Raw genomic sequence first — 24,358 nt, 5'->3', positions numbered from 1 at the left:
CAGAATCCATAAGACGCCATCCCCTCATAGGTTACATGATAAGAACCTGCTCTAAATTATTCACACATTTTCCACTTTCCTTGACGCACTCGCCGCTGACACCCATACTGGGGAATCCCCAGTTTACCCCGGGCTACCAAGATAAAACATTCAGGACCTTGATGGAGTCAGGCTATTTCCAAGCCTCCCATTTTTCAACATCATCTAGTTGGCCTGCACTCAAAGACCTCATGGACTCCTCGGGACCCTACTGTCTAGATTTCTGGAGGGCATTGCAACTCCATAATTTCTTAAACTCATTGCCACCTCCCAGTGAACGCAACACACAACTTACACCCTTCGAAGAACATTGCTCTCAAGACAGAATACTGACACAGGTATTATCCATTACCTATGCATTACTGATCACACCCCAGGGGACTTACCAACCCCCATTCTTAGCTAAGAGGGAACGAGATTTAGACTGTAATTTTAATCCAGACCAACAATAATCACATCATTCCGTTTACATTTACATCATCCATCTGCATGTAAATACAAGAAACCAACTTCAAACTCCTAACAAGGTGGTACCGCACGCCGTCAAGGTTGAGCAGATTCTTCTCCACACTCACTGATCAGTGCTGGAGATGCCAGGAAGGGCCGGGGGACACTCCTACATGATTTTTGGTTGTGTCCGAAACTAGTGGAGTTCTGGAAGACAGTACGTGAAATGTCTCAGAGGTTTATAAACCGACCGCTCCTCAATGACCCTGCTCTCTTCCTTCTCCATGCTTCTAACATCCCGGCCCAGACCTATAAAAATTCTGTTATTTGTCACCTTCTAAATGCTTCTAAAATGTGCATCCCTCTTAAATGGAAAAACACACAGGCCCAGACTGTTGGCATGTGGCTCAAAGAAATAAATAGAATGGAAAACCTTGTTCTCTCGACACGTCCCCAACACGAATGATATACCAAACCCTGGGGTCAATGGAATATATTTGTCCTTTCTGATGAAGGCTGCTCTTTAATTAAGGAAGGCAATACTAAAGAGACCTCATGTTGAGTTTGGAGGAGCTCTAAAATATTGGTGGAAAGTATTGCTGATGGAGGGCCATAGCTTTACCAATGCTAACCCTCCTACACCCCCCCCCCTTCCACACCTCCTTATCCCTTCCCCCCTCATCCCACCTACTTATCCTCTTCTGCCTCTCTCTAGGTTTCATTTACTTCCCTCTCTCTTTCCACTACTTATTCACTTTACTCCTTCCTTCTTCTTCTATACGTTATGCGAAAATGGAACAGACAACTCCGGGTACTTTCTAGTCCTGCATAACTCCTCCCATTAGAGGAATTGTAGAACACCTCTTATTCTACCACCGATGTAGATCTCAACCTTATGACTGAATTGTCTTCAATGTTGTAATACACTGTCTCAGCATATGTTCTATAAGGAATGTTACTGTTTATTATGCCTGGAAGTTGTCTTTTATATAAATAAAAGAATTGAAAAAAATATTATTTATTGTTTGGAATATGACGTTATATTGAGGAATGGAGATGAACCTTTCATATGGTGTACAGTATCTCCTCCTCATTTGTTTGGAACAAGACATTAGACTCAGGCATGGGGCAGAAGACCCAAAACTCATAACCTAGGTGCCTATATCATGCACATTTCTTTTTTGCCAGCCGAACCCCAGAATCTCCATAAATCCAGTCTAGATACATAAATTGTGTCTGCAGCACAGAGAAGGAAGATTATCCGAGAGAAATACAGGAATACAGGACGGGGAACACAGCTCAGGAAAGTGACCAGGGGATTACAGGCTGATATCACCCAGTCCCCGCCCTACTCTGGACCAATCAGTGAGCAGTATGGGTGGAGGAATGTATTTAGTGTTAATGACCCACCTGTGCTGATCTCTGTAGGAGTGTCCTCCTCTATAAATGTCCCCGTTATTCCATCCTCCTCCATAGACTGCTGATCATCCCTCACATACGTCTCTTCTTCTTCTGCTTTCACCTCAAATTCTATATCGATTGGATCTCCACTCTAAACCAAGAAAATGAAAGAATATCATCTGAAAGATATAAGCTTTATTATTGTGACATCACATAAAAATACACACATTGTCTCCATGAGTCTGTGTTTTATAATCTCTGTCTCACCAACCTTGTAACAGTGAGGGATGGTGTGACCTTCCTGTGTGGAATCCCGGGAATACAGAGGACGGGGAAATCTCTCTGGTGGGTTCCTGGTATTAGGTGGCTCCATCATATCCTTGTGTCCTTCTGAAAACTCCTCCATCACTCCATACTCCTCATCCTCCTCTTTATACTCTTCTTTAACATCAATATTATCATCCCCGAGGTTTCCACTCTGAATAAATAATAAAACATTTCTTGTAACAAACATGCTGTGTATAAATCAGAACTACCAATCATTGTCACTCATCTACCTGATGATGGTGAGGGATGGTGTGACCTTCCTGTGTGGAATCCCGGGAATACAGAGGACGGGGACATCTCTCTGGTGGCTTTCTGTAGCTGGATGACTCCTCCATGGTGTCCTGGTACAGATCTTTGTGTTCTTTTAGAAACTCCGACTCCTCCATCACCCCATCCTCATCATCCTCCTCTTTTATCTCTTCTTTAACCTCAACTTTAGAATCTCTCAGGTTTCCACTCTGAATATATAATAAAATGACATCAATGGTAACAATGCAGATAATGTACAGATCCTAATGATACTATCAGTGATTGTTCCTCATCTACCTGATGATGGTGGGGGATGGTGTGACCTTCCTGTGTGGAATCCCGGGAATACAGAGGACGGGGACATCTCTCTGGTGGGTTCCCATTACTGGATCCATCTGTAGGAAACACACACACTGACTGAATACATTGTTTCTATGTGTTTATCAGATGATGGGGGATCTAGGTGGAGCCTCCGTACTGCTCTCTCCTTTACAATAAAGTCTCCTCTTACCCGGTGATGTGAGGGGCGGCTGATTCTCCATCATGACGTCCTTGTAGAGATCCTTGTGTCCTTCTAAATACTCCCACTCCTCCATGGAGAAATAGACAGTGACATCCTGACACCTTATAGGAACCTGACACACACAATGATACAGTCACCATCCAGACACATCCCTTGTCTGTTACTGGATAATGTCCCAGAATTCCCAGCACCGCTCACCTCTCCTCCATGATCTCTCTGGTGACTTCTAGAATCTTCTTTGTATTTCTCTATTCTATCCGGGAGGGAGGTGGAGGCAATGTGATGGTCATATGATCTCCAGATTTCACAGGAGGAAAACTCTAGATCTGAACACAAATAGTAAAATCAAATGAAATTCCCAGAATCCTCCTCACCTCACCAATCAGGTTTCCATTTGATTAAAGCCCCACCTCAGATTGAGGTATAATTTACCCACACAGGACCCCCCCCCCCCCCCCCACACACACACACACACACACACACACACACACACTACGCAGAGTAAAAGCTTGTTGCAGGCATTCTGACATCGTTACATACAACGCAGGACCAACAGTCCCACTTTGCTAGTGAGGATGCCAAGGGTCCGCCCACATCCTAAGAGCATGAGAAAAAAAAAGACAAATGGAGGGACATGGGGGGGGGGGGGTGGAGCTGTGAGGTCAGTGTGATGTCATAGGACCTATAGACTTGGAATGGAGGAACATTTAGATGGGGAGATTTGAGGGGCCCTCTATATGAGGATCCTGTGCTAACCAAATCATTGTTCCCGGGTGCCTCCCACTTCTCCTAAACTGAAGAGTGAACTTTGACCTTTACCATACAGAAATCTGTCAGGAACGTGTGAAAATAAGCTCTCATGTGAGCAGGTGACGTGCAGAGGAACGGAGTGTAAATAGCAGACAATCTTCTCCAGAGCTCCTAATGGTGGGGATGGATTTTGCTGCATGCTGGTGCCAAGTTTCCACCCGCCAGGGTCACTGCAGGTGTGGAGAAAAGCTGTGTAAGAGGATATGGAGGAGAGATGAGGAGGAGATCCAGGAATCAGGATAAAGGTCAGGACAAGCAATAGACGAGGGCATCCAAGAGATGAAGCCGGGGTCACTACACAGAAAATCAATCCAAGGAAACAACAGGCAGGACGAGGAATAGCAAGAAGGAGCTCAGAGACAAATGAGAATATTGCTCAGCCAATGGGAGATTATCTCAGCATGACTTACATAATGAAGAAGATGAGGGGGAGGGGAGGAATTCACTTAAGGTGACCATAGATACATGGAAATTCACCTGGTTCAGCAGGGATCGGTCACATTTCCATCCATGTGTGGTCATTGCCGGATAAAAGTCACTCGATCAGCAGCTGCAGCCAATAGCTTCATCACTGATCTGTGTATTCTGAGAGCGGAGGAGCGCCCCCCATTGTCAGAATTCAATAGTTTAGCGGGGTGGATTCCCCCATCCCCCTCCAATGTGTGGATGGGGGAATTGCTTCAGTTTTTTTTCACTCATCCCGCTGGCTGAATGATAAAACTGAAACATGTATGGCCAGCTTTATATAGCAAGATATATTATTCATCAACCGATTCCCCTGAAGGGGTTAATCTACGAATTACCTCCTCTGCCACTAATTTCTGCATTGTCTTCTCTTTTGTCCTACCAAATGGAATGTCCTGTCAGAATCTGACATCACTTCCTGTCTGTATTCCATAGAGACTTCCTGTCTGTATTCCATAGAGACTTCCTGTCTGGGTAGAGGTGAGATCACAACATTGTGGAGCTCAGCGGAACTGCAGCCCTGAGAACCGTCTGGTAGTGTGAACACGGCCTTGTGCTGTGTGTGTATGTACTGTATATCCTTCCCCTTTCTCTCCTCCCTGAGTGTGTATGAAGAGGCGGAGCTCCTGCTGGAACAGCGGTCGGAGGAGGAAGCCGAGTCTAGGAGGGAGACTGACAGAAAGCGCAGCAGACTTGCAGGAGTGAGCGAGGAGGATCCAGTTCCTTTGCCATCGGAGGTGAGGGGAGTGTGAAGGATGTTTGTGACTCTGGTAGCTGAAAAGCTGGGAGTCATATTGCTCTGGTGAGTGGGGAAGCACTACTAAGGGGGCGCCCTCACCATCACGTGTGTAAGGGGTGGAAGAAGGCGTGGCTACACTACAGCTGGCACAGTTTGGAGCACGGAGAACTTTCACACCTTATCAACTTTTCATTCATTTGTGGACTTTTATGGAGCAACAGAACTTCATTGAAGTAGATGCAAATTGGAAGCAGTGGACTTGCAGAGAACACTATATTGAGCACAAAATATTGTATGATTACATGAATTTGCACAGGTTTTTACTTTATAGAAAATATTATGAGATTAAAGAAGTAGGTGTAAAGTAGAATCACTGGATCTGCAGGGAACAGCATCTTGAGCACAAAGCACTTTATGTTGTATATGAATTTGCACATGGATCAGTTTACTTCATTTATAGATAAACACCATAAGATCAATGAAGTAGGTGTAAATCTAGACCTAGGGAACACAAGGGAGGTGGAGTGGGAGTTCTCCTATCCTCACAGAGCACCTTCCAGGTTCTTCCCTCTCCTCCCTCTCATCATTTGAAGCTCACTGTACGTCTATTTTCTCCAATCTCCTCTAGAATTGCTGTGATCTATCGGCCCACTGGACCGGTATTAACTTTCCTTGATGACTTCTCTGCCTGGCTGCCCTACTTTCTCTCTTCTGAAATCCCCACAATCATTCTCAGCGACTTCATCATCCCTGTTACTACGAACACTTCTACTACTTCCAAACTTCTCAGTCTAACCTCCTCATTTGGCCTGAAGAAATGGATACACAATGGATAGAGGCTTCTACTCACTCTGGTGACAACACCCTCAGCCTTGTATTCTCCCACCTATGCACTCCATGCATCCTCTCCAACAATCCTCTCCCTCTCTCTAAACACCACTAGGGATGGGCGAGTGGTTTGGGCCGAGGAGAACTTCACCAATCACCCAAATTTTCTGTGTGCTCTGTGTTTTTATTTTTTTTTAGTATTTAAATCCTGCCAAGCGCACAGTCAATAGGTTGTTAGGACACGGCACAATCCTGATCTCGGTAAAGAGTCAATGACATGACTCTTTGCCCATGTGATCGGCTGTGTCCAATCACAGTCAATCACATGTAAATGAGGAAGTGCCGTTATTCATCTCTCCTCGCCTCACACTGTCAGTGTGTGTGAGGCGAGGAGAGCCGATCAGCGGCTCCTTCTCACAGGGGAGACAAGGACACTGATCATCAGTGCCCTGATTACACAAAATGTAAATAAAGTGCCAGTTACTGCCCAGCATCAGTGCCCACAATCAGTGCCCATAGTGCTAACAGTCAGTGCCTGCTCATCTAGCCACTGATGGGCACTGACTGGCAGCACTATGGGCACTGATTGTTGGCACTGATGGTGCTGCCCATCAGTGTCCATCAGTGCCACCCGTCAGTGCCCATCAGTCAGTGCCCATCAGTGCCACCTATCAGTGCCCATCAGTGCGGCATATTGGTACCTCATCACTGCCACCTCATCAGTGCCCATAAGTGCCACCTCATCAGTGCCCATTAGTGCAGCCTATCAGTGCCGCCTCATCAGCGCACATCAGTGAAGGAGAAAAATTTATTTATTTTCAAAATTTACTCACAGAAAAGAAGAAAAACTTTATTTTTCTGTCTTTTTTCTTTTTTTTTTTTTGTAAAAAATAAAAAACCCAGAGGTGATTAAATACCACCAAAAGAAAGCTCTATTTGTGTGAAAAAAATTATACAAATTTCATATGGGTACAGTGTAGCATGACCGCGCAATTGTCATTCAAAGTGTGAGAGCTCTGAAAGCTGAAAATTGGCCTGGGCAGAAAGGGGGTGAAAGTGCCCTGTAGGCAAGTGGTTAATAAAGGAACTGTCAAAAACTGGCTCATGTCTTTATTTTTGACACTTTTTTGGTAAATGAAGGCGAGGATCTGGGGGCCCCTTTTTTCAAGGGGGCTTCCAGATTCCAATTAGCCCCCTGAAGACCCCCCTAACCCAAAGCACCCCCCCCCGTGTTGAGGGCATGTGGACTGGTATGGTTTTGGGGGGGATGCACTTGCTTGTCCTCACCCCTGTTCTGGCCTGCCAGGCTGTGTGCTTGGATAAGGGTCTGGTATAGATTTTGGGGGGAAGATACGCCATTTTTTAAAAGAAAATTGGCATGGGGTTTCCCCTCAAAATCTATACCTGACCCTTATCCAAGCATGCAGCCTTTTTGGGCCTAGTATGGATGGGGCCTGGTAATGACGGTGGGGACCGCACGCCGTTTTTTTTCCCTATTTTTTTTTTTTTTTTGCCAACAATTATTTTTTTTACATTCAGCTGTCTACAGGAAGTCTGCTAACAGCTGATGACTCATTTGTTGTTAAGGACGCCATGGCCGGTTTCCCGGCCTCGCTTCTTAACAACCTATTGACTGTGCGCTCGGCAGGATATCAATAGTAAAATAAATAGAAGAAACGCAGAGCACACAGAAAATTCAAGTGTTTTGCGAACACCTGAAGGGGCCATTTCAGGCTGAAGTTATGCTCAGTCCAAACCACTCGCCCATCCCTAGTGGTGTTTAGAGGGAGGGAGAGGATTGTTGGAGAGGTTGCATGGAGTGCATAGGTGAGAGAATACAAGGCTGAGGGTGTTGCCACCAGAGTGAGTAGAAGCCTCTCTCCATTGTGTATCCATTGCTTCAGGCCAAATGAGGAGGATAGACTAAAACATTTAGAAGTAACAGAAGTGTTTGTAGTAACTGGGATGTTGAAGTCACTGAGAATGATTGTGGGGATTTCAAAGGGACTGGTATGGACTGAGGGGGGACCCCCACACTGTTATTATTTTCATTTCTAATGCCGACAGGTAGTGCTTGCACATGTAAGTTCGGCAATTGGGAATACCCAATAAGGATAACTATTGAGTATTTGGGTAAGGAAAAAAAAGAAGAGGAAAGTGGATCCCCCCCCCCCCACCTCGCACCCCATGTTCCCAGGGCCCAGACAGCTGGCAACAAGCTTATGGGTTACCAGTAAGGTAACAGAGCCATGGCTCCCACACCTTATCAAACATCTTCATCTAATCGTTTAATATGGCAGACATGCGTTCATTCACCATAATCCAAGAGAGTTTATGCCTGAGTTGGTGGAATGGCAGGACAGGAGACCTCCAGGATCTTGCAATCGTAATTTTTGCAGCTGTGAATATAAAAGTGATTAATCGTCTCTGGGCCCTCGTGGCTGTCTCCACCTTGAGACCCAATAAAGCCTGCTGTGGGGATTTAGTCAAATTAATTTGGGTGAGGGTGTAAATAAAATTATACACCCTTATCCAGTAACACCGTACCTTGTGGCATTGCCACCAGATATGGTACATCGTTCCTTCCTGACCACAGCCACAAAAGCACAATGGGGACGCCCCGGGTACATAAGTAGCTAGCCGCACCGGCACCATGTGCCACCGGAGAAGCACTTTTTAATTTGCCTCTATTATGAAAGTATTGATTAACGATCTCAAAGCATCCTGAGCCATAAGTTGCCAGTCGTCCAGCTCAATGCTGTCCTGTATATCTGCTTCCCACTGCACCATATAGGTCAACTTAGTAGAAAAGTCCATCAATATATTATATAGCTCAGATATATGGCTTTTTGATTTATCAAACTTCTGACATAAAAGTTCCATGGGGGACACCGTGACTATATCAGAGTGCTGTTACAGGGTGCGCAAGAAATTCGTGATTTGAGTAAAGCGGAAGGATTCAGACAAAGGCATGGCATATTTCTTAATTAACTTCTGTCTTGTTAAGATACCCCTGTGATCGCAAAAATCCGCTATGCGTATGAGACCTTTGTTGGTCCACCATGAAAATGCTCTGTTATTGAGTATAGGAGCCAAGGGGGTGTGAGGTGATTTGAAGTTGTGAAATTTTGACAGTCTATCCCAGTTGGCCAGTGAATGAGATAAGGCTGGGCATAGAATCGGGGGACGTTCCCTTGGTGGAAGCCATAGAATATGAGAGACCAGTTTTTCAGGGACTGAGCGTGCCTCCAACTGCATCCAAATAGTATGGGATTGGGTAGAGTGAAACTTTGCCAATTGGGCCAATTATGCAGCGTAGTAATATTTTAACATATCTGGTATTCCCAGGCCGCCCCGTCTTCTAGGTGCATACAGCGTACGTCTATTCAACCTAGGCCTCTTTTTCCCACAAATAAAAGATAGCATTTTACCTTGAAACGCCATCACTTCAGATCTACACAGTGCTATTGGTAGTGTACAAAACAAATACAACACCTTTGGGAGGATATTCATCTTTACCGAGTGTAGTCTGCCAAACCACGAGGGAGGATAACAACCATCTATCCATGTCAGCCAGTAGACGAGTAAAAAGGGGCGGGTCATTTCTGGAATATAGCGTGTGTAAGGACGCTGTCAAGTGTATGCTTAAGTAACATAATGCCTCTGATTGCCAAGTTAAATTGTAGGATTGTTTCAGAGTAGAGACCTTCGCCTCCTCAAGAGATATATTCATAGCTTGTGACTTAGCTTGGTTCGTTTTCAAGCCCGATATCTTTGCAAATTTTTCAAGTAGTGCACAGGCACTATATTTAAAGGGATTTTTCTTTTTTTTTTTTTTTTCATTTTAAGCATTAATTAAAATCACTGCTCCTTTAAAAATATTTTGTAAAAAAAAAAAAAAAAAAAATTGCAAACATGAAAAAAATAATAATAATAAAAAAAGAAAAACACGCACACAGAAATTTTGGGTGTTCGGCGAACACCCAAACAGACGATGTTCAAGCCGAACTTATGCCTGCCCCAAACCATTTGCCCATCCTTACTCCCTGGTTATCTCTCAACTGGACTACTGCAATTCCCTATTCATTGGCTTACCTTTACATAGGCTATCCCTCCTTCAGTCCCTCATGAATGCTGCAGCCAGACTTCTCCACCTTACAAACCGCTCAGCTTCTTCTACCCCTCTCTGCCAATCCCTCCATTGGCTGCCACTCACCCAACAAATTAAATTCACAATACCAACGGTAACTTCCAAAGCCATCCACAACTCGGCGCCCAGCTACACCACTAACCTGGTCTCAATATTCCAACCAAATCATCCTCTTTGATCCTCCCAATATCTCCTGCTTTCTAGTTCCCTTGTCACCTCCTCCCACCTCCAGGACTTCTCCCAAGCCTCTCCTATCCTGTGGAATCCCCTACCCCAATCTGTCTGACTATCTCTTACTCTATCCACCTTTAGGTGTTCCCTGAAAACTCATCTCTTCAGAGAAGCCTATTCTGCCCCCCACCCCCACCTAACTACTGTACTTTTATTTTCTCCATCAGCCCATCCCCCTCAGTTATTACCTTTTGTATCACTTGACCCTCCCTCCTAGATTGTAAGCTCTAAAGAGCAGGACCCTCCGATTCCTCCTGTACTGAATTTTATTGTAATTGTACTGTTTGCCCTAACATTGTAGAGCCTGCGCAAACTGTTGGCGCTTTATAAATCCTGTATAATAATAATATATGACTGCCTAGTCCAGCCTCTCTCAGCCAGGGTTCCTCCAAAGGTTCCTAGGGGCTCCTTGTCACTTCCTTGGGCTGTATATGGAAGTGTCACCTACCAGCCGTTTCTGGATATTGAAGTCTGTCATCATTGCACGACACACACAATTTTCTTCTTTTAATATATTTTTTATTCTAACAAGAGTGCAAAAAAAAAAAAAAAATAAATGAATAAAATAGCAAAGGAAGAAATCCAATTGGTGAGGAAAATGACTTGTCTGGAATGTGGAGGCGGAGTCGGTTATAATTTGTGTACAATATAATACACAATGTGTTACATTATTATAACAAAGTATTGTAGAAAAGATCACACCATAGAAAATGGGGGAAAGTAGAAAATAAACCCGGATATGAAGGTGAAATTTGTGTACGAGGAACACCTTAACAATTACCCCCATTTTATTCTCCAGGGCCTCTGCTTTCTGAAAATATATGTTTGGGTTTTATCTAATCTTCAGGCCCAAAATCTGCATTTTACCATGGGTGCAAAAATAATTAAAAAACAGCTCTGTCTGGTTTTTATGTCCTTCAATGTGTACTGTACTCATAAATACATGGGTATTGTTGGTGATTTCTCTTTATATTCACCCTAGATACCTTAAATGTATACTCAAAAGGTAAGTCCCTGACTTAATAGCAACGTCTAGTCTGTTCTATGCAAATAAGGCAGAGCTCTGGAGAATGTTCTATCCTGCTAAAGAAAACACGTCCAAACCGTGATCAGTCTAAAACATTCTTAACTTTATTTGCAAAGCGGGGTAACTATTATACACAGTATTGAACAGGAAATACAGTTGGGAGGGGGAGTGGATACTCTCAGGAAGAGTCAAGTTCTCACAAAAGTTGAAAAATGGGTTAATACAGAATGTTCGTTAGAAATTGCAAAATACGCCTTGTCTAGACCCTATAGCTCAACTTAGAATAAAAGGAAGCAGAATGTGTTAGGTACAAAGGAAGTGGGGATGTATCTTTATCTTGAAGTGTCAGAACATATCGGGTGATTTACTTAGGTCATTGTTCATGTTTAACTAAAGACTTAAAGTAACCTTAACTGAAACAAGTCATTACAAGTCACAGTTGTAAGAAAGAAAATGGTGTTACACAGGTCAAGCTAGAAAATGGTTGCCAGCAACTAGAAAGAGGTCCGGTCATTCCCCTTCAGGTATGATCTCAGGGATTTGTATGACCCCCCCTCCCCGACATAGGAAACTAAGGGGTCTATGCAGAGAATATGTTGGGTGAGTGTGACAAGCATGTGTCCAGCCGTGACAAATTCTGGCCGTATTCTAATAAACACAGTGATTTCCTATAATCGTCAGCTTCAACTAGTGGCCATAATGAGGTATTAGTTCCAAAATACCTCAATCAGGAAAAATAGTTCAATACCACATTATGGCCACTAGATGGACCCAATGATCATAGGAAATCACTGAATGAAATAAAATAAGACCAACATTTGTCATATTTGTTCATCTATTTTATAAAAACTAAACATGTAAGTGAAGTGGTAACTATTGAGCCAATCACTTCATCAAACCACACATAATATCTCCCTTCAAAGGGAAAACAGAAATTATTTACAGAATATCAAACAGTATAAAAATTTTCCAACCAATAACCTCCACCCAGACAAGATATGTAGAAATATAAAGACAAGCGGTGTTACCTCTCGTGCCGCACTCCGCCAAGCCACCCAAACCCACACAGGAGCAAAGGAAAGAAGTTCTCACCTAGTTTATCTCCGAGTTCTCCTTCCCTCCTGTTGGGGGATGGGAGAAGGATGGACTGAAGACAGAGAGACACGCTTCGGGGTCACCACTGGTAAGTAGAGCCTTGAAATGAAGGACATCAACTTCAGAATTTCTGTCTTGTCTGTGTAAAGTTTACTGATAAAGATATATGGGATCTCACAGCTTCTAGCTCTGTAACCCGCTATATCATTATCAGTAACAGTCACACAGACAAGCAAGACATTCTGAAGGTGATTCCTTCATTTCACGGCTCTACTTACCACTCTACACCCCAAAATTTACTCAGCCAATGAAAAGCCAACACGGTACAACACTTCATCCAAGTCTCTGATCTCCTTGTGAACTGTTTCTTACATGATGAAGATCAGCCATGGAGTATATCTGAGGTGTATATCAGGGTGTGCTTCTTCTCCACATGTCCAGCAACATTCATATAGAAGACATTTCCCGCACTCAAGACACTAACACCTCGAGGGTTGTGTAGGACCCCTGATGTACAGGAAGACAGGACTTCAGTGAGGAACAATTCCCTCACTCAGGACAGGAAAGTAGCTTCTCCCCCGTGTGAGATTTCTGATGTTTGTAAAGATTGGACTTATCTGAAAAACATTTCCCACACTCAGGACAGGAATACGGCTTCTCCCCCGTGTGAGATCTCTGATGTCTGAAAAGACTGGACTTATCTGAAAAACATTTCCTGCACTCAGGACAGGAATACGGCTTCTCCCCCGTGTGAGATCTCTGATGTGTGTAAAGACTGGACTTCCGTGAAAAATATTTCCCGCAGTCAGGACAGGAAAATGGCTTCTCCCCCGTGTGAGATCTCTGATGTCTGGAAAGAGAGGACTTTTCTGAAAAACATTTCCTGCACTCAGAACAGGAATACGGCTTCAACCCCATGTGAGATCTCTGATGTATGAAAAGACTGGACATATGTGAAAAACATTTCCCGCACTCAGGACAGGAATGCGGTTTCTCCCCCGTGTGAGTTCTCCGATGTATGTAAAGATTGGACTTCCGTAAAAAACATTTCCCGCACTCAGGACAGGAAAATGGCTTCTCCTCCGTGTGAGTTCTCTGATGTGCGTAAAGATTGGATTTCCGTGAAAAACATTTCCCGCACTTAGGACAGGAATACGGCTTCTCCCCCATGTGAGATCTCTGATGTATTAAAAGACTGGACATATAAGAAAAACATTTCCCGCACTCAGGACAGGAATGCGGCTTTTCCCCCATGTGAGATCTATGAAGGCTGTTACGATGAGACTTTAGTGAAAAACATTTCCCGCACTCAGAACAGGAAAACGGCTTCTCCCCCGTGTGAGATATTTTGTGCAAATTAAAACCATATTTAGAACACAAACATTTCCCACACTCAGCACAGGAATACGGCTTCTCTACCATGTGAGACCTTTTTTGCTCATTAAGACGGGATTTAAAACGGAAACACTTCCCGCACTCAGTACAGGAAAACCTCCTATGTGTTGGAAGGATGGCACCATCCCCCACAGTCTGAGGTTCCTCAGGATATGAGGAATACGATGGTCCATCTACACTGTGTGGTGCCGGATGGACATTTGAGGTAGCCGGGTTTTCTCCTGGACTATACTGTGTGATGTCCTCATCTTCTACTTTACAGTCTGGAGACAAAGTGAGACAATCCTCTGAGGTTTTCCTCATCTCCCGTCCATCTACTAAAATAGAAATACAAAGATTATTACTAGACATCAGCAGATTGGTTCCCCTAAACCAGGACTCCGCCCACATCAGGCAGCTTTGTCTCTGAGGATCTTACAATTCCCCCCTCAAGGTAACTAGTAAATGGTAGAGGGTGACTAGGTGTCCCAGGAGTCACACATCAAGTCAAGACCTGCTGTTTGATAGTAAATGGCAGTCTCAGTCTGGACCTACGCCAGGCCACGCCTTGATGTGCGGGACACCTACTCACTATCTACCGATATAAAATGTCCAGCTGGTAGGAAATGGGTGTAACAAAAGAGAATCCATATTATGTGTATATATTGTGCATATATACAATATATAGAGTATATACTGCAGGGTCAGGAGTACGTAATGTACAACATAGAGTATATAGTGCAGGGTCATATATATGTAATGTACAACATAGAGTATATAGTGCAGGGGTCAGGTGTATGTAATGTACAACATAGCGTATATAGTGCAGGGTCAGGTGTATGTAATGTACAATATAGAGTATATAGTGCAGGGGTCAGGTGTATGTAATGTACAACATATTATATAGTGCAGGGGTCAGGAGTACGTAATGTACAACATAGAGTATATAGTGCAGGGTCATCTATATGTAATGTACAACATAGTCATAGAGTATATAGTGCAGGAGTGAGGAGTGTGTAATGTACAACAGAGTATATAGTGCAGGGTCAGGTGTATGTAATGTACAACATAGAATATATAGTGCAGGGTCATATATATGTAATGTACAACATAGAGTATATAGTGCAGGGGTCAGGTGTATGTAATGTACAATATAGAGTATATAGTGCAGGGGTCAGGAGTATGTAATGTACAACAGAGTATATAGTGCAGGGTCAGGTATATGTAATGTACAACATAGAGTATATAGTGCAGTAGTATGTAATGTACAACATAGAGTATATAGTGCAGGGGTCAGAAGTACGTAATTTTTTTTTTTTAAAACAAATAAACGTTTATTGAGTTAGGTACATAACAAAAGCAGAAAAAAGGGACAATCACTGTCATTGAAAACATTACTGAAACCAATGGTACAGTAAGTAAGGTCAAACAGGCGTATAATATTGCAGCCACCCTACCCCCCCCCCCCCCCCGTCTTTAGGTACAGGGGGGGAGCACCATTATCGAGAAAGATTGGTAATACCAGCAACACAGGCCTGCAGCAGGATAATGCAGCATCAATCCAACAATTGTAGAACAACAAGCTAAGCACGCACTGCGGGTGCGGGAGAGAGCCCAAGGGCACAGTAAGGTCAAGCCGCCACTAAACCAAACAGCCGTGATCAGGAGGTGCATGTGGCAGGGGCTTCGAGCCATCTGTCCCAAATCTTATTATATTGTCTTGGACATCCTCTATTAGCATATAAGACCTTTTTATATGGGAGAGTGGCATTGACAGCCGCTAACCACGAAGACAGAGTGGGTGGAGATGACTGCATCCACTTTAGGGCTATCAATTTCCTAGCGGTGAACAGAGTTTCACGGAGAAAGTGGAGTGTATATTTATCTATGTCTTCATCGGGGAAAATCCCAAGGATGCACATCTTAGAATCCAGGGAGGCCGGGCAGCCCATGAGGTCGTGGAGGAACTGGACAACCTGTGTCCAGAAACCCTACACGAATGGGCAGTGCCATAGCATATGTCCAAACGTACTCGGGGAGCGCACAGATCTGGGGCACGCAGAGGAGCGAGAGGAGTCAAACCTGCCCATCCTCACCAGAGTGAGGTACGATCTGTGGGTGATATAGATTTGTGTGAGCCGATCCGAAAGTTTCAGGGACACAAAGGTGCAGGCCTCCAATGCATCACACCAGTCTTCCTCCTCCAGCTCCCCAACATCCCCCACCCAGGATCCCCGAACACCATACGCCAGGTCGGTCGTCTGCTTGGTACCCAATATATCATACAGTTGGGAAATTAGTTTGTGGTGATCCTAAACTCTAAGCACGTCCAGTAGCTTAACTGAGGGTAAAGCAGGGGGATGGTTAATAAATTGCAGCCGAAGGGCATGGGTGACCTGCATGAAGTAAAATCGCATAGAGGCCGGGAGCTGAAATTCCTCTTGATCCTGGGGAAACGGTTTGATGGCGCCACCTGAGATGACATGTGATAGTAAATAAATACCCTTGGCAAGCCAGATACCCGGGTCAGAAATATGGAGAAATTCTGGTAAGTGACGATTGCGCCACAGGGGAGTCATTGAGTGGAACCCAGTGTCCCCGGTTTTGGATATCGCCAAGTCCCAGATCCGTCTGTGTTGGAACAAAAGACCGCCACGGGCAGCAGACGCCGGAGAGCCGCCAACTCCCCGAAGCAGATCACAGAACGGGTGTGGGAGCCACGATTCCTCTCCGCAACAAACCAACCCCACGTACCTGTCCGAGTCCTGTTTGTCCAAGTGAAAGAAATGGGACAATTGAGCCGAGAGATAATATCTTGACCAGATCAAATAGAGGTTCAATATTTAAAGAGGAAGTAAACCCTCCTCTGACACTTTTACCTATAGGTAAGCCTATGATAAGGCTTACCTATAGGTACTGTAAATATATCCTAAACATGCACCGTTTAGGAGATATTTACCTTACATGCAGCCAGTAACGTCACTGGCGCATGCGCTCTGAAGGAACGGCCGCTGGTGCTGTTTCTTCAGAGCCCCGTGCCGTGACTGTCGGCTCCCGTGACGTCACCGTGGCTCCGGCCAATCAGATGGCCGGATGCCGCGATCCCGGAAGACGGGCGACTGGACATGTCGCCCGTCATACAGATGAGCGGGCGGCATGGCGGGGGCTCGTTCTAAGGTAAGTATTTCATAATGAGCTAGTATGCGATGCATACTAGCTCATTTTGTGTTTCTCTTACAGGTTTAAAAAAAAAAATTTTTTTACGAATTTACAACCTCTTTAAGGGAATATAGTCAGTGAGAGACCTGGTTACATGCACACCCAAGTGCTTGAATATGGCAACCCAGGATAGGGGGGAGAGCCACCTTGTCCGCCGACGGAGAAAAACTGTCAAGGGGAAGGATAAGAGACTTATCCCAGTTGACTGACAGGCCCGAAAAGTTACCAAATTGCTGTATCACAAGAAGGGCTCACTGCAGGGAGGGACCTGGATCCACCAGGTATAGTAACATGTCATCCGCGTAAGTCCCTTCGACGTAAACCGCGTATACCCGGGTCTGAACGTATGGCCATTGTGATAGGCTCAACCGCCCGCGCGTACAACAATGGGGAGATGGGACAACCCTGTCGTGTGCCACGGGACAGGGGGAACGGCTGGGATGTCCAACCTTTAGCCACCACCCGGGCTCTCGGTTGGTTATACAGGATAGTAAACCATTTAACAAAATTCGGGCCGAATCCGAATCCGGGAAGGCATTGCCATCGGTAAATCCACTCAACTGAGTCGAAGGCTTTCGCAGCGTCCAGTGTCACCACGACCCTTGTGCCCACACAATCGTGGGCAGCTTGAAGGTTCATGAACAAACGTCTGGTATTAAAAGCTGTGTTTTTAGCCGGCATGAAGCCCGTCTGGTCGGAGTGTATGAGGGAGAGAATCAAGGCAAGTATCTTGGCTAGAATTTTGATATCGCTTTGAAGCAAAGAGATAGGCCTGTAGGACTCCGGGTAGCGATGGGTCCTTGCCCGGTTTTGGAATTAAGACGATCAAAGCCTCACGCATTGAGTCAGGCAATGTACCTGCATCAAAGGCTGCCTCATACACCCTGAGCAAATGAGGCGCCGTGGTCTCAGAGAAATGGGAGTAAAACTCCATCGGTAGGCCATCAGAACCAGGAGCCTTAGCCCTCGCGAAACACGAGATAGCAACGACTATCTCATCAACCGAGATAGGGGCCTCGAGCATCTCAACCTGCGCAGGAGTCAGCGTGGGAAACTCGAGGGTATCCAGCAGCCTGGCAAGATCAGACGGATCATAATCAACCTTGGAGGAGTATACCTCACTGAAGTATGAGGCAAACACCTCTGCCACGGCCGATGGAACCGATGAGTCCCCCAACACCGAGGAGTGAAGTGTGATTACCACAGGGGGTCTAGCGTCCATGTGTGCTAAGTATGCCAACAATTTGCCCGCACGCACCCCATGTTCAAACACCCGTTGTCTGCTGAAAAATAACTTGCGATTAGCCTGTTCCCGGCAAAGATGATCTAGGGCCTGAGTTTGGAGATGGAGCTGGGACAGTAAGTCCGACGAGGGAGACTGGGCATATCTGGTTTCTAAGTCAGCTAGTTGTTGCTCGGCTCGTGGCAGGTCAGCCCTCGACGCCCATTTGTGCCTGGCGATGCGCGAAGAAAGGAGCAGTCGGGCGTGTCCCTTGAAGGTTTCCTACACAGCAGAGGGGGTCGCAGAGTCAACGTTAGCACTAAAGAAAAAGTCCCATTCAGCGGTCAATGAGTCAATGTCAGGGACGGTCTTGAGCCAAAAAGGTTCAGACGCCAATGATGTTGTTGAGGGTCGGTAAACGGGGACAGCCCTATTAAGTACGAGGTATGATCTGACAGCAGACGTGGTCCAAAACGAGCACAGCAGAGCCTGGGCGAAAGGGCCTGGGAGATCCAGATGGAGTCTATTCTGGACATGGTGGAATGGGTGGCCGAGAAACAGGAGAACGCTCTAATGTTGGGATGCAGGCACCTCCAGGAGTCTAGGAGTTGAAAACTACTAAGCAGTCTGTGAAATTGGGTAACTCTATCAGGGTAGACTGGGGAGTCGGGCGGACCCATCCTATCCAGACAGGGGTTGGGTACCATGTTAAAGTCGCCCATCCACCCATCCATATAGCAGGGAGGGATGGGAACCTAGACATGAAAGCCATTCCCTCAGCCAGGAGCACAGCACTAAAAGGAGGAGGTACGCACCAGGCCAGTAAAAGGATTGCGTGCCCACCTATCCTACCAGACATAGAAATAGACATAGAAATATGTAATGTACAACATAGAGTATATAGTGCAGGAGTGTGTAATGTACAACATAGAGTACAAAGTATATTGTGCAGGGTCAGGAGTACGTAATGTACAACATAAAGTATATAATGCAGGGTCATATATATGTAATGTACAACAGAGAGTTTATAGTGCAGGGGTCTCAGGAGTATGTAATGTACAACATAGAGTATATAGTGCAGGGTCAGGTGTATGTCATGTACAATATAGAGGATATAGTGCAGGAGTCAGGAGTGTGTAATGTACACAATAGAGCAGGACTTCCCAAACTGTGGGTCTGAGTGGGTCGTCGACAACGGAGCAGTCAGATCAGCAGTGAGGGAAAAAAAAAAATGACCATTTAATACGCTCACTAGGGGCGCGGTGGCCGGGTGCACAGAAGAGCGGGACGGTGCGCCGTGAGCTGAGACAGAGGGGAGGAGCATCAAAGTCCTCTTCTCCTTCTTCCCCTCCTTGTGTACGACACAGTGGCGTAATTATAGCAGCCTACAGGGGGCCCGCACAGGTCCTCTGTCAAGTTTGAACATAGCTTGCCTTAGCCGGGGCTGTGGGCGGAGCTGGGGGGCGGTCCTAGGTACGGATAACTGCTTGTCACTTGTCCACACTGTGGATACAGCTAGCACGAGGGTGTATAGGCGGGCAGGAGGGGCGACATATAGGAGAACCAATCTCCTCCATTCTCCTTCTGGCTCCTGCAGGGCTTTCAGTGGCTGCAGGGGCGGGATCATTTCTACCATATGCCTCCCAACCGGACCTCCTATCCAGCCTGGCACTAGTTGTATTTATGATGTTGACAAGTAGTCATCTGTTCCTAGGACCGCCTCCCAGCTCCGCCCCCTCGACTCCGGCTTCAACTCCCGCTTCTTGTTTCAAAGCTGTTCCTGCCGCTGGTCAGGTAGGAGAAATGCTCCCTGCCCCGAGGCCGCTCAAGTAGATACAAACACAATCTCTGCCTCAGCAGAGTGTCAGGAAATACACTACCCAGCAAGTATAGTGTTCCAGGTGTCCAACTGACTGTCACTCTGCTCCCCCGCCCCATACTGCCCCCCTCCCCCATACTGTCCTCCATTGTCCCCCTCCCATCATGCTGCCCCCCATAGAGTCTCCCTATACGGCTCTCCACTGCCCCCTCCCAGCCACCACCACCGCTGCCACCGATCCCACCTCCCTTATCCCCACCACCGCTGCCACCGATCCCACCCCCCTCACCACCACCACCGCTGCCACCGATCCCATCCCTCTCACCACCACCACCGCTGCCATCGATCCCACCCCCCTCACCACCACCACTGCCACCGATCCAACCCCCCTCACCACCACCACTGCCACCGATCCAACCACCACCACCACCGATCCTAACCCCCTCATCATCACCACCGCCACCGATCCCACCCCCCTCATCACCACCACTGCTGCCACCGATCCCACCCCCCTCATCACCACCACCGCTGCCACCGATTCCACCCCCCTCACCACCACCACCGCTGCCACCGATCCCACCCCCCTCACCACCGATCCCACCCCCCTCACCACCACCACCACCACTGCCACCGATCCCACCCCCCTCACCACCACCACCGCTGCCACCGATCCCACCCCCTTCACCACCACCAGTAATATATCACCATCGCAATAAGTGGACTGTTTTTGATAATTGCTCCACTTTTACCTGGAATTTGCTCTTATGTACAGTATGTATGTATGTATGTATGTATCTATCTATCTCTCTCTCTCTCTCTATATATATATATATATATATATATATATATATAAAAAACACTATGTCATTTCATATCTGTCTTATCTACATATAATACATGCTTCACATGTGCTTTAAAATGCATGGTTTTCCCTTTTAGGAATAGGAAAATAATGATGCTATGCTGTTGGGCCGGTATAATAATGCTATGGGGCTGGTATGAAATTATTTCCGGGGCTGGTTTTTATTCCCAGTCCGGCCCTGGGCACCGGACGTATTGCTGGGGGGGGGGGTGGGGTTCCCATCTGACGTCGCTGGGGGCGGTGACTGACGCACGCACCGTCCGACTCAGTCACCATCCCGCCCGTTCCGCCGCCGTCAGTGAAGAGAGGAGCAGCGCGTCGGAGTGTGGAGTGACGGGAGTCAAGCCAGCGATCCAGCCCACTGCCCAGGACAGCAGGTAAGTGATTGAAGCCGCTGCAGTGGGTAAGTAGCAGTGCTGTGCCATGCCTGTACATACTGTGACATGCCTATACCTACTGTGCCATGCCTGTACATACTGAGCCATGCCTGTACATATACCTACTGTGCCATGCCTGTACCTACTGTGCCATGCCTGTACCTACTACTATGCCATGCCTGTACATACTGTGCCATGCCTGTACATACTGTGCCATTCCTGTACATACTGTGCCATGCCTGTACATACTGTGCCATGCCTGTACCTACTGTGCCATGCCTATACCCACTGTGCCATGCCTGTACCTACTGTGCCATGCCTATACCATCACCTGTGCCATGCCTATACCTACTGTGCCATGCCTATACCAATCCCTCCCTTTATACAAGATGAGCTGATGGTCTTTGGGTTGATTTTGAGGATGATGATGCTGGTATCTCTGCATTGAAAGGGGGCATGCTGGTATCTCTGCATTGAAATGGGGCATGCTGGCATCTCTGCATTGAAAGGGGGCATGCTGGCATCTCTGCACTGAAAGGGGGCATGCAGGCATCTCTGCATTGAAAGGGGGCATGCAGGCATCTCTGCATTGAAAGGGGGCATGCTGGCATCTCTGCATTAAAAGGGGGCATGCTGGCAACTTCGCATTGAAAGGGGGCTTGCTGGCATCTCTGAATTGAAAGGGGGCTTGCTGGCATCTCTGAATTGAAAGGGGGCTTGCTAGCATCTCTGAATTGAAAGGGGGCTTGCTGGCATCTCTGAATTGAAAGGGGGCTTGCTGGCATCTCTGAATTGAAAGGGGGCTTGCTGGCATCTCTGCATTGAAAGGGGGCATGCTGGCATCTCTGCATTGAAAGGGGGCATGCTGGCATCTCTGAATTGAAAGGGGGCATGCTGGCATCTCTGAATTGAAAGGGGGCATGCTGGCATCTCTGAATTGAAAGGGGGCTTGCTAGCATCTCTGAATTGAAAGGGGGCTTGCTGGCATCTCTGAATTGAAAGGGGCTTGCTGGCATCTCTGAATTGAAAGGGGGCTTGCTAGCATCTCTGAATTGAAAGGGGGCTTGCTGTCATCTCTGAATTGAAAGGGGGCTTGCTGGCATCTCTGAATTGAAAGGGGGCTTGCTGGCATCTCTGCATTGAAAGGGGGCATGCTGGCATCTCTGCATTGAAAGGGGGCATGCTGGCATCTCTGAATTGAAAGGGGGCATGCTGGCATCTCTGCATTGAAAGGGGGCATGCTGGCATCTCTGAATTGAAAGGGGGCTTGCTGGCATCTCTGCATTGAAAGGGGGCTTGCTGGCATCTCTGCATTGAAAGGGGGCTTGCTGGCATCTCTGCATTGAAAGGGGGCATTCTGGCATCTCTGCATTGAAAGGGGGCATTCTGGCATCTCTGCATTGAAAGGGGGCATTCTGGCATCTCTGCATTAAAAAGGGGCATGCTGGTATCTCTGCATTGAAGGCTGCACGCTGGTCTCTCTGCATTGAAAGGGTGCACGCTGGTCTCTCTGCATTGAAAGGGGGCACGCTATACCTTAATTCTGTAGCGCTTTAAAATTCAATTACAAGCAAGTGGGTCCCGAAAAAAATCTGTATTCATAAGTGGGTCTCGACCCAAAAAAGTTTGGGAAGCCCTGCAATAGAGTATATAGTGCAGTAGTATGTAATGTACAATATAGAGTATATAGTGCAGGGGTCAGGAGTATAAAGTGCAGGGGTTAGGAATATGTAATGTACAACAGAGTATATAGTGCAGGGGTCAGGAGTATGTAATGTACAACAGAGTATATAGTGCAGGAGTATGTAATGTACAATATAGATGATATAGTGCAGGGGTCAGGAGTATGTAATGTAAACCATAGAGTATAGAGTGCAGGGGTCAGAAGTACGTAATGTACAACATAGAGTATATAGTGCAGGGGTCAGGTGTATGTATGGTACAACACAGAGAATATAGTGCAGGGGTCAGGAGTATGTAATGTACAACAGAATATATAGTACAGGGGTCAGGAGTACGTAATGTACCAACATATATAGTGCAGGGTCATATGAATGTAATCTACAACATAGAGTATATAGTGCAGGGTCAGGTGTATGTATTGTACAATATAGAGTATATAGTGCAGGGGTCAGGAGTGTGTAATGTAGTGCAGGGGTCAGGAGTGTGTAATGTACACCATAGAGTATATAGTGCAGGAGTATGTAATGTACACCATAGAGTATATAGTGCAGGGGTCAGGAGTACGTAATGTACAACATAGATTATATAGTGCAGGGGTCAGGAGTGTGTAATGTACAACATAGAGTATGTAGTGCAGATGCCATGGCAGATCACTTACAGATTCTGCAGATCAAGGTCTACTCTCACAGTGTCAGTACCTATAAACCGACTGAGCAACACTGTAAGCACTTTCCCAAATTTCAGTGCGTCCTCCAAGTGAGTCACCAGGCCCTCCTTATAGACCGGGCTTCTTCATGACTCCCTCCAGCATGGGGCCTCCCCTGGGTCTCCTCCTTGGCACAGCTTCCTCCAGACCAGGCAGGACAGCTTCACAACCACTTCAGCACATGTTAGGCCCCAAAACAGGCTAATGGACCAAACAGCAGAGCTCCATCCAGCAGCCCCTCCCTACACCTCATCCCAGGGGAAGAGAGCGAGCACATGGCCTGTCCCAGATATTTATTTCCTCCCCCAGCATGCACCAGTGACATAAACCTCCTACTGGATTGGCTGACAGAAAATATAAATATTTGTAATGTAAGACATTAAACCCAAAGAAAATATTTATTATATTGCATAAATATTTATTATATTGCAGCTTATCGATTCTTAGATGTGATGTTAGTTTTCCTTTTTAGGATTTCTTATATTTTCATCTGGTGATCTGGCCAGTAAATCTGTTCTATAAAAGCTCCAACTCTAAAGCAGAATGTATCAGTTACTGGGATGGGGCAGACCATTTACCAATGACAGGGGTGCTTACAATGATCAGCTTTTATTTAGTCTTGTAAAAACCTTTTTCCAAAAGGAAAAAACTGTTTGCTGTAACTGATTATAAAGTTTGAACTTATGTAGGAGGATTTGTTTCATCTCTGTGTATCACATGAGGCCAGTCACTTCACTGGGTATATGGAGGGTTTACACCCACTCT

The 24,358-nt window shown here is 46.1% G+C and overlaps 2 protein-coding genes across 2 annotated transcripts in view; both read right to left on the bottom strand.

Annotated features, from left to right (window-relative positions):
• The window catches only part of LOC309549859 (gastrula zinc finger protein XlCGF66.1-like), a gene marked incomplete at its 3' end in the record, with an annotated part of 187,184 nt that overhangs the window by 41,596 nt on the left and 121,230 nt on the right, over positions 1–24,358 (bottom strand). The gene's annotated exons all lie outside the window — the stretch shown is intronic.
• The window catches only part of LOC309550264 (uncharacterized protein), a gene marked incomplete at its 5' end in the record, with an annotated part of 231,995 nt that overhangs the window by 196,301 nt on the left and 11,336 nt on the right, over positions 1–24,358 (bottom strand). The window contains one exon of the mRNA XM_082250672.1: positions 12,923–14,043. Within this exon, the coding sequence (XP_082106798.1) occupies positions 12,923–14,043 (1,121 nt within the window). The remainder of the gene's footprint in view (positions 1–12,922; positions 14,044–24,358) is intronic.

The sequence above is a fragment of the Pelophylax lessonae genome (assembly GCF_965119305.1).
Source record: "Pelophylax lessonae genome assembly, chromosome: 3".
NCBI lineage: Eukaryota > Metazoa > Chordata > Amphibia > Anura > Ranidae > Pelophylax > Pelophylax lessonae.
The sequence above is the reverse complement of the archived record's forward strand: the minus strand, read 5'-3'. Positions and strand labels throughout refer to the sequence as shown.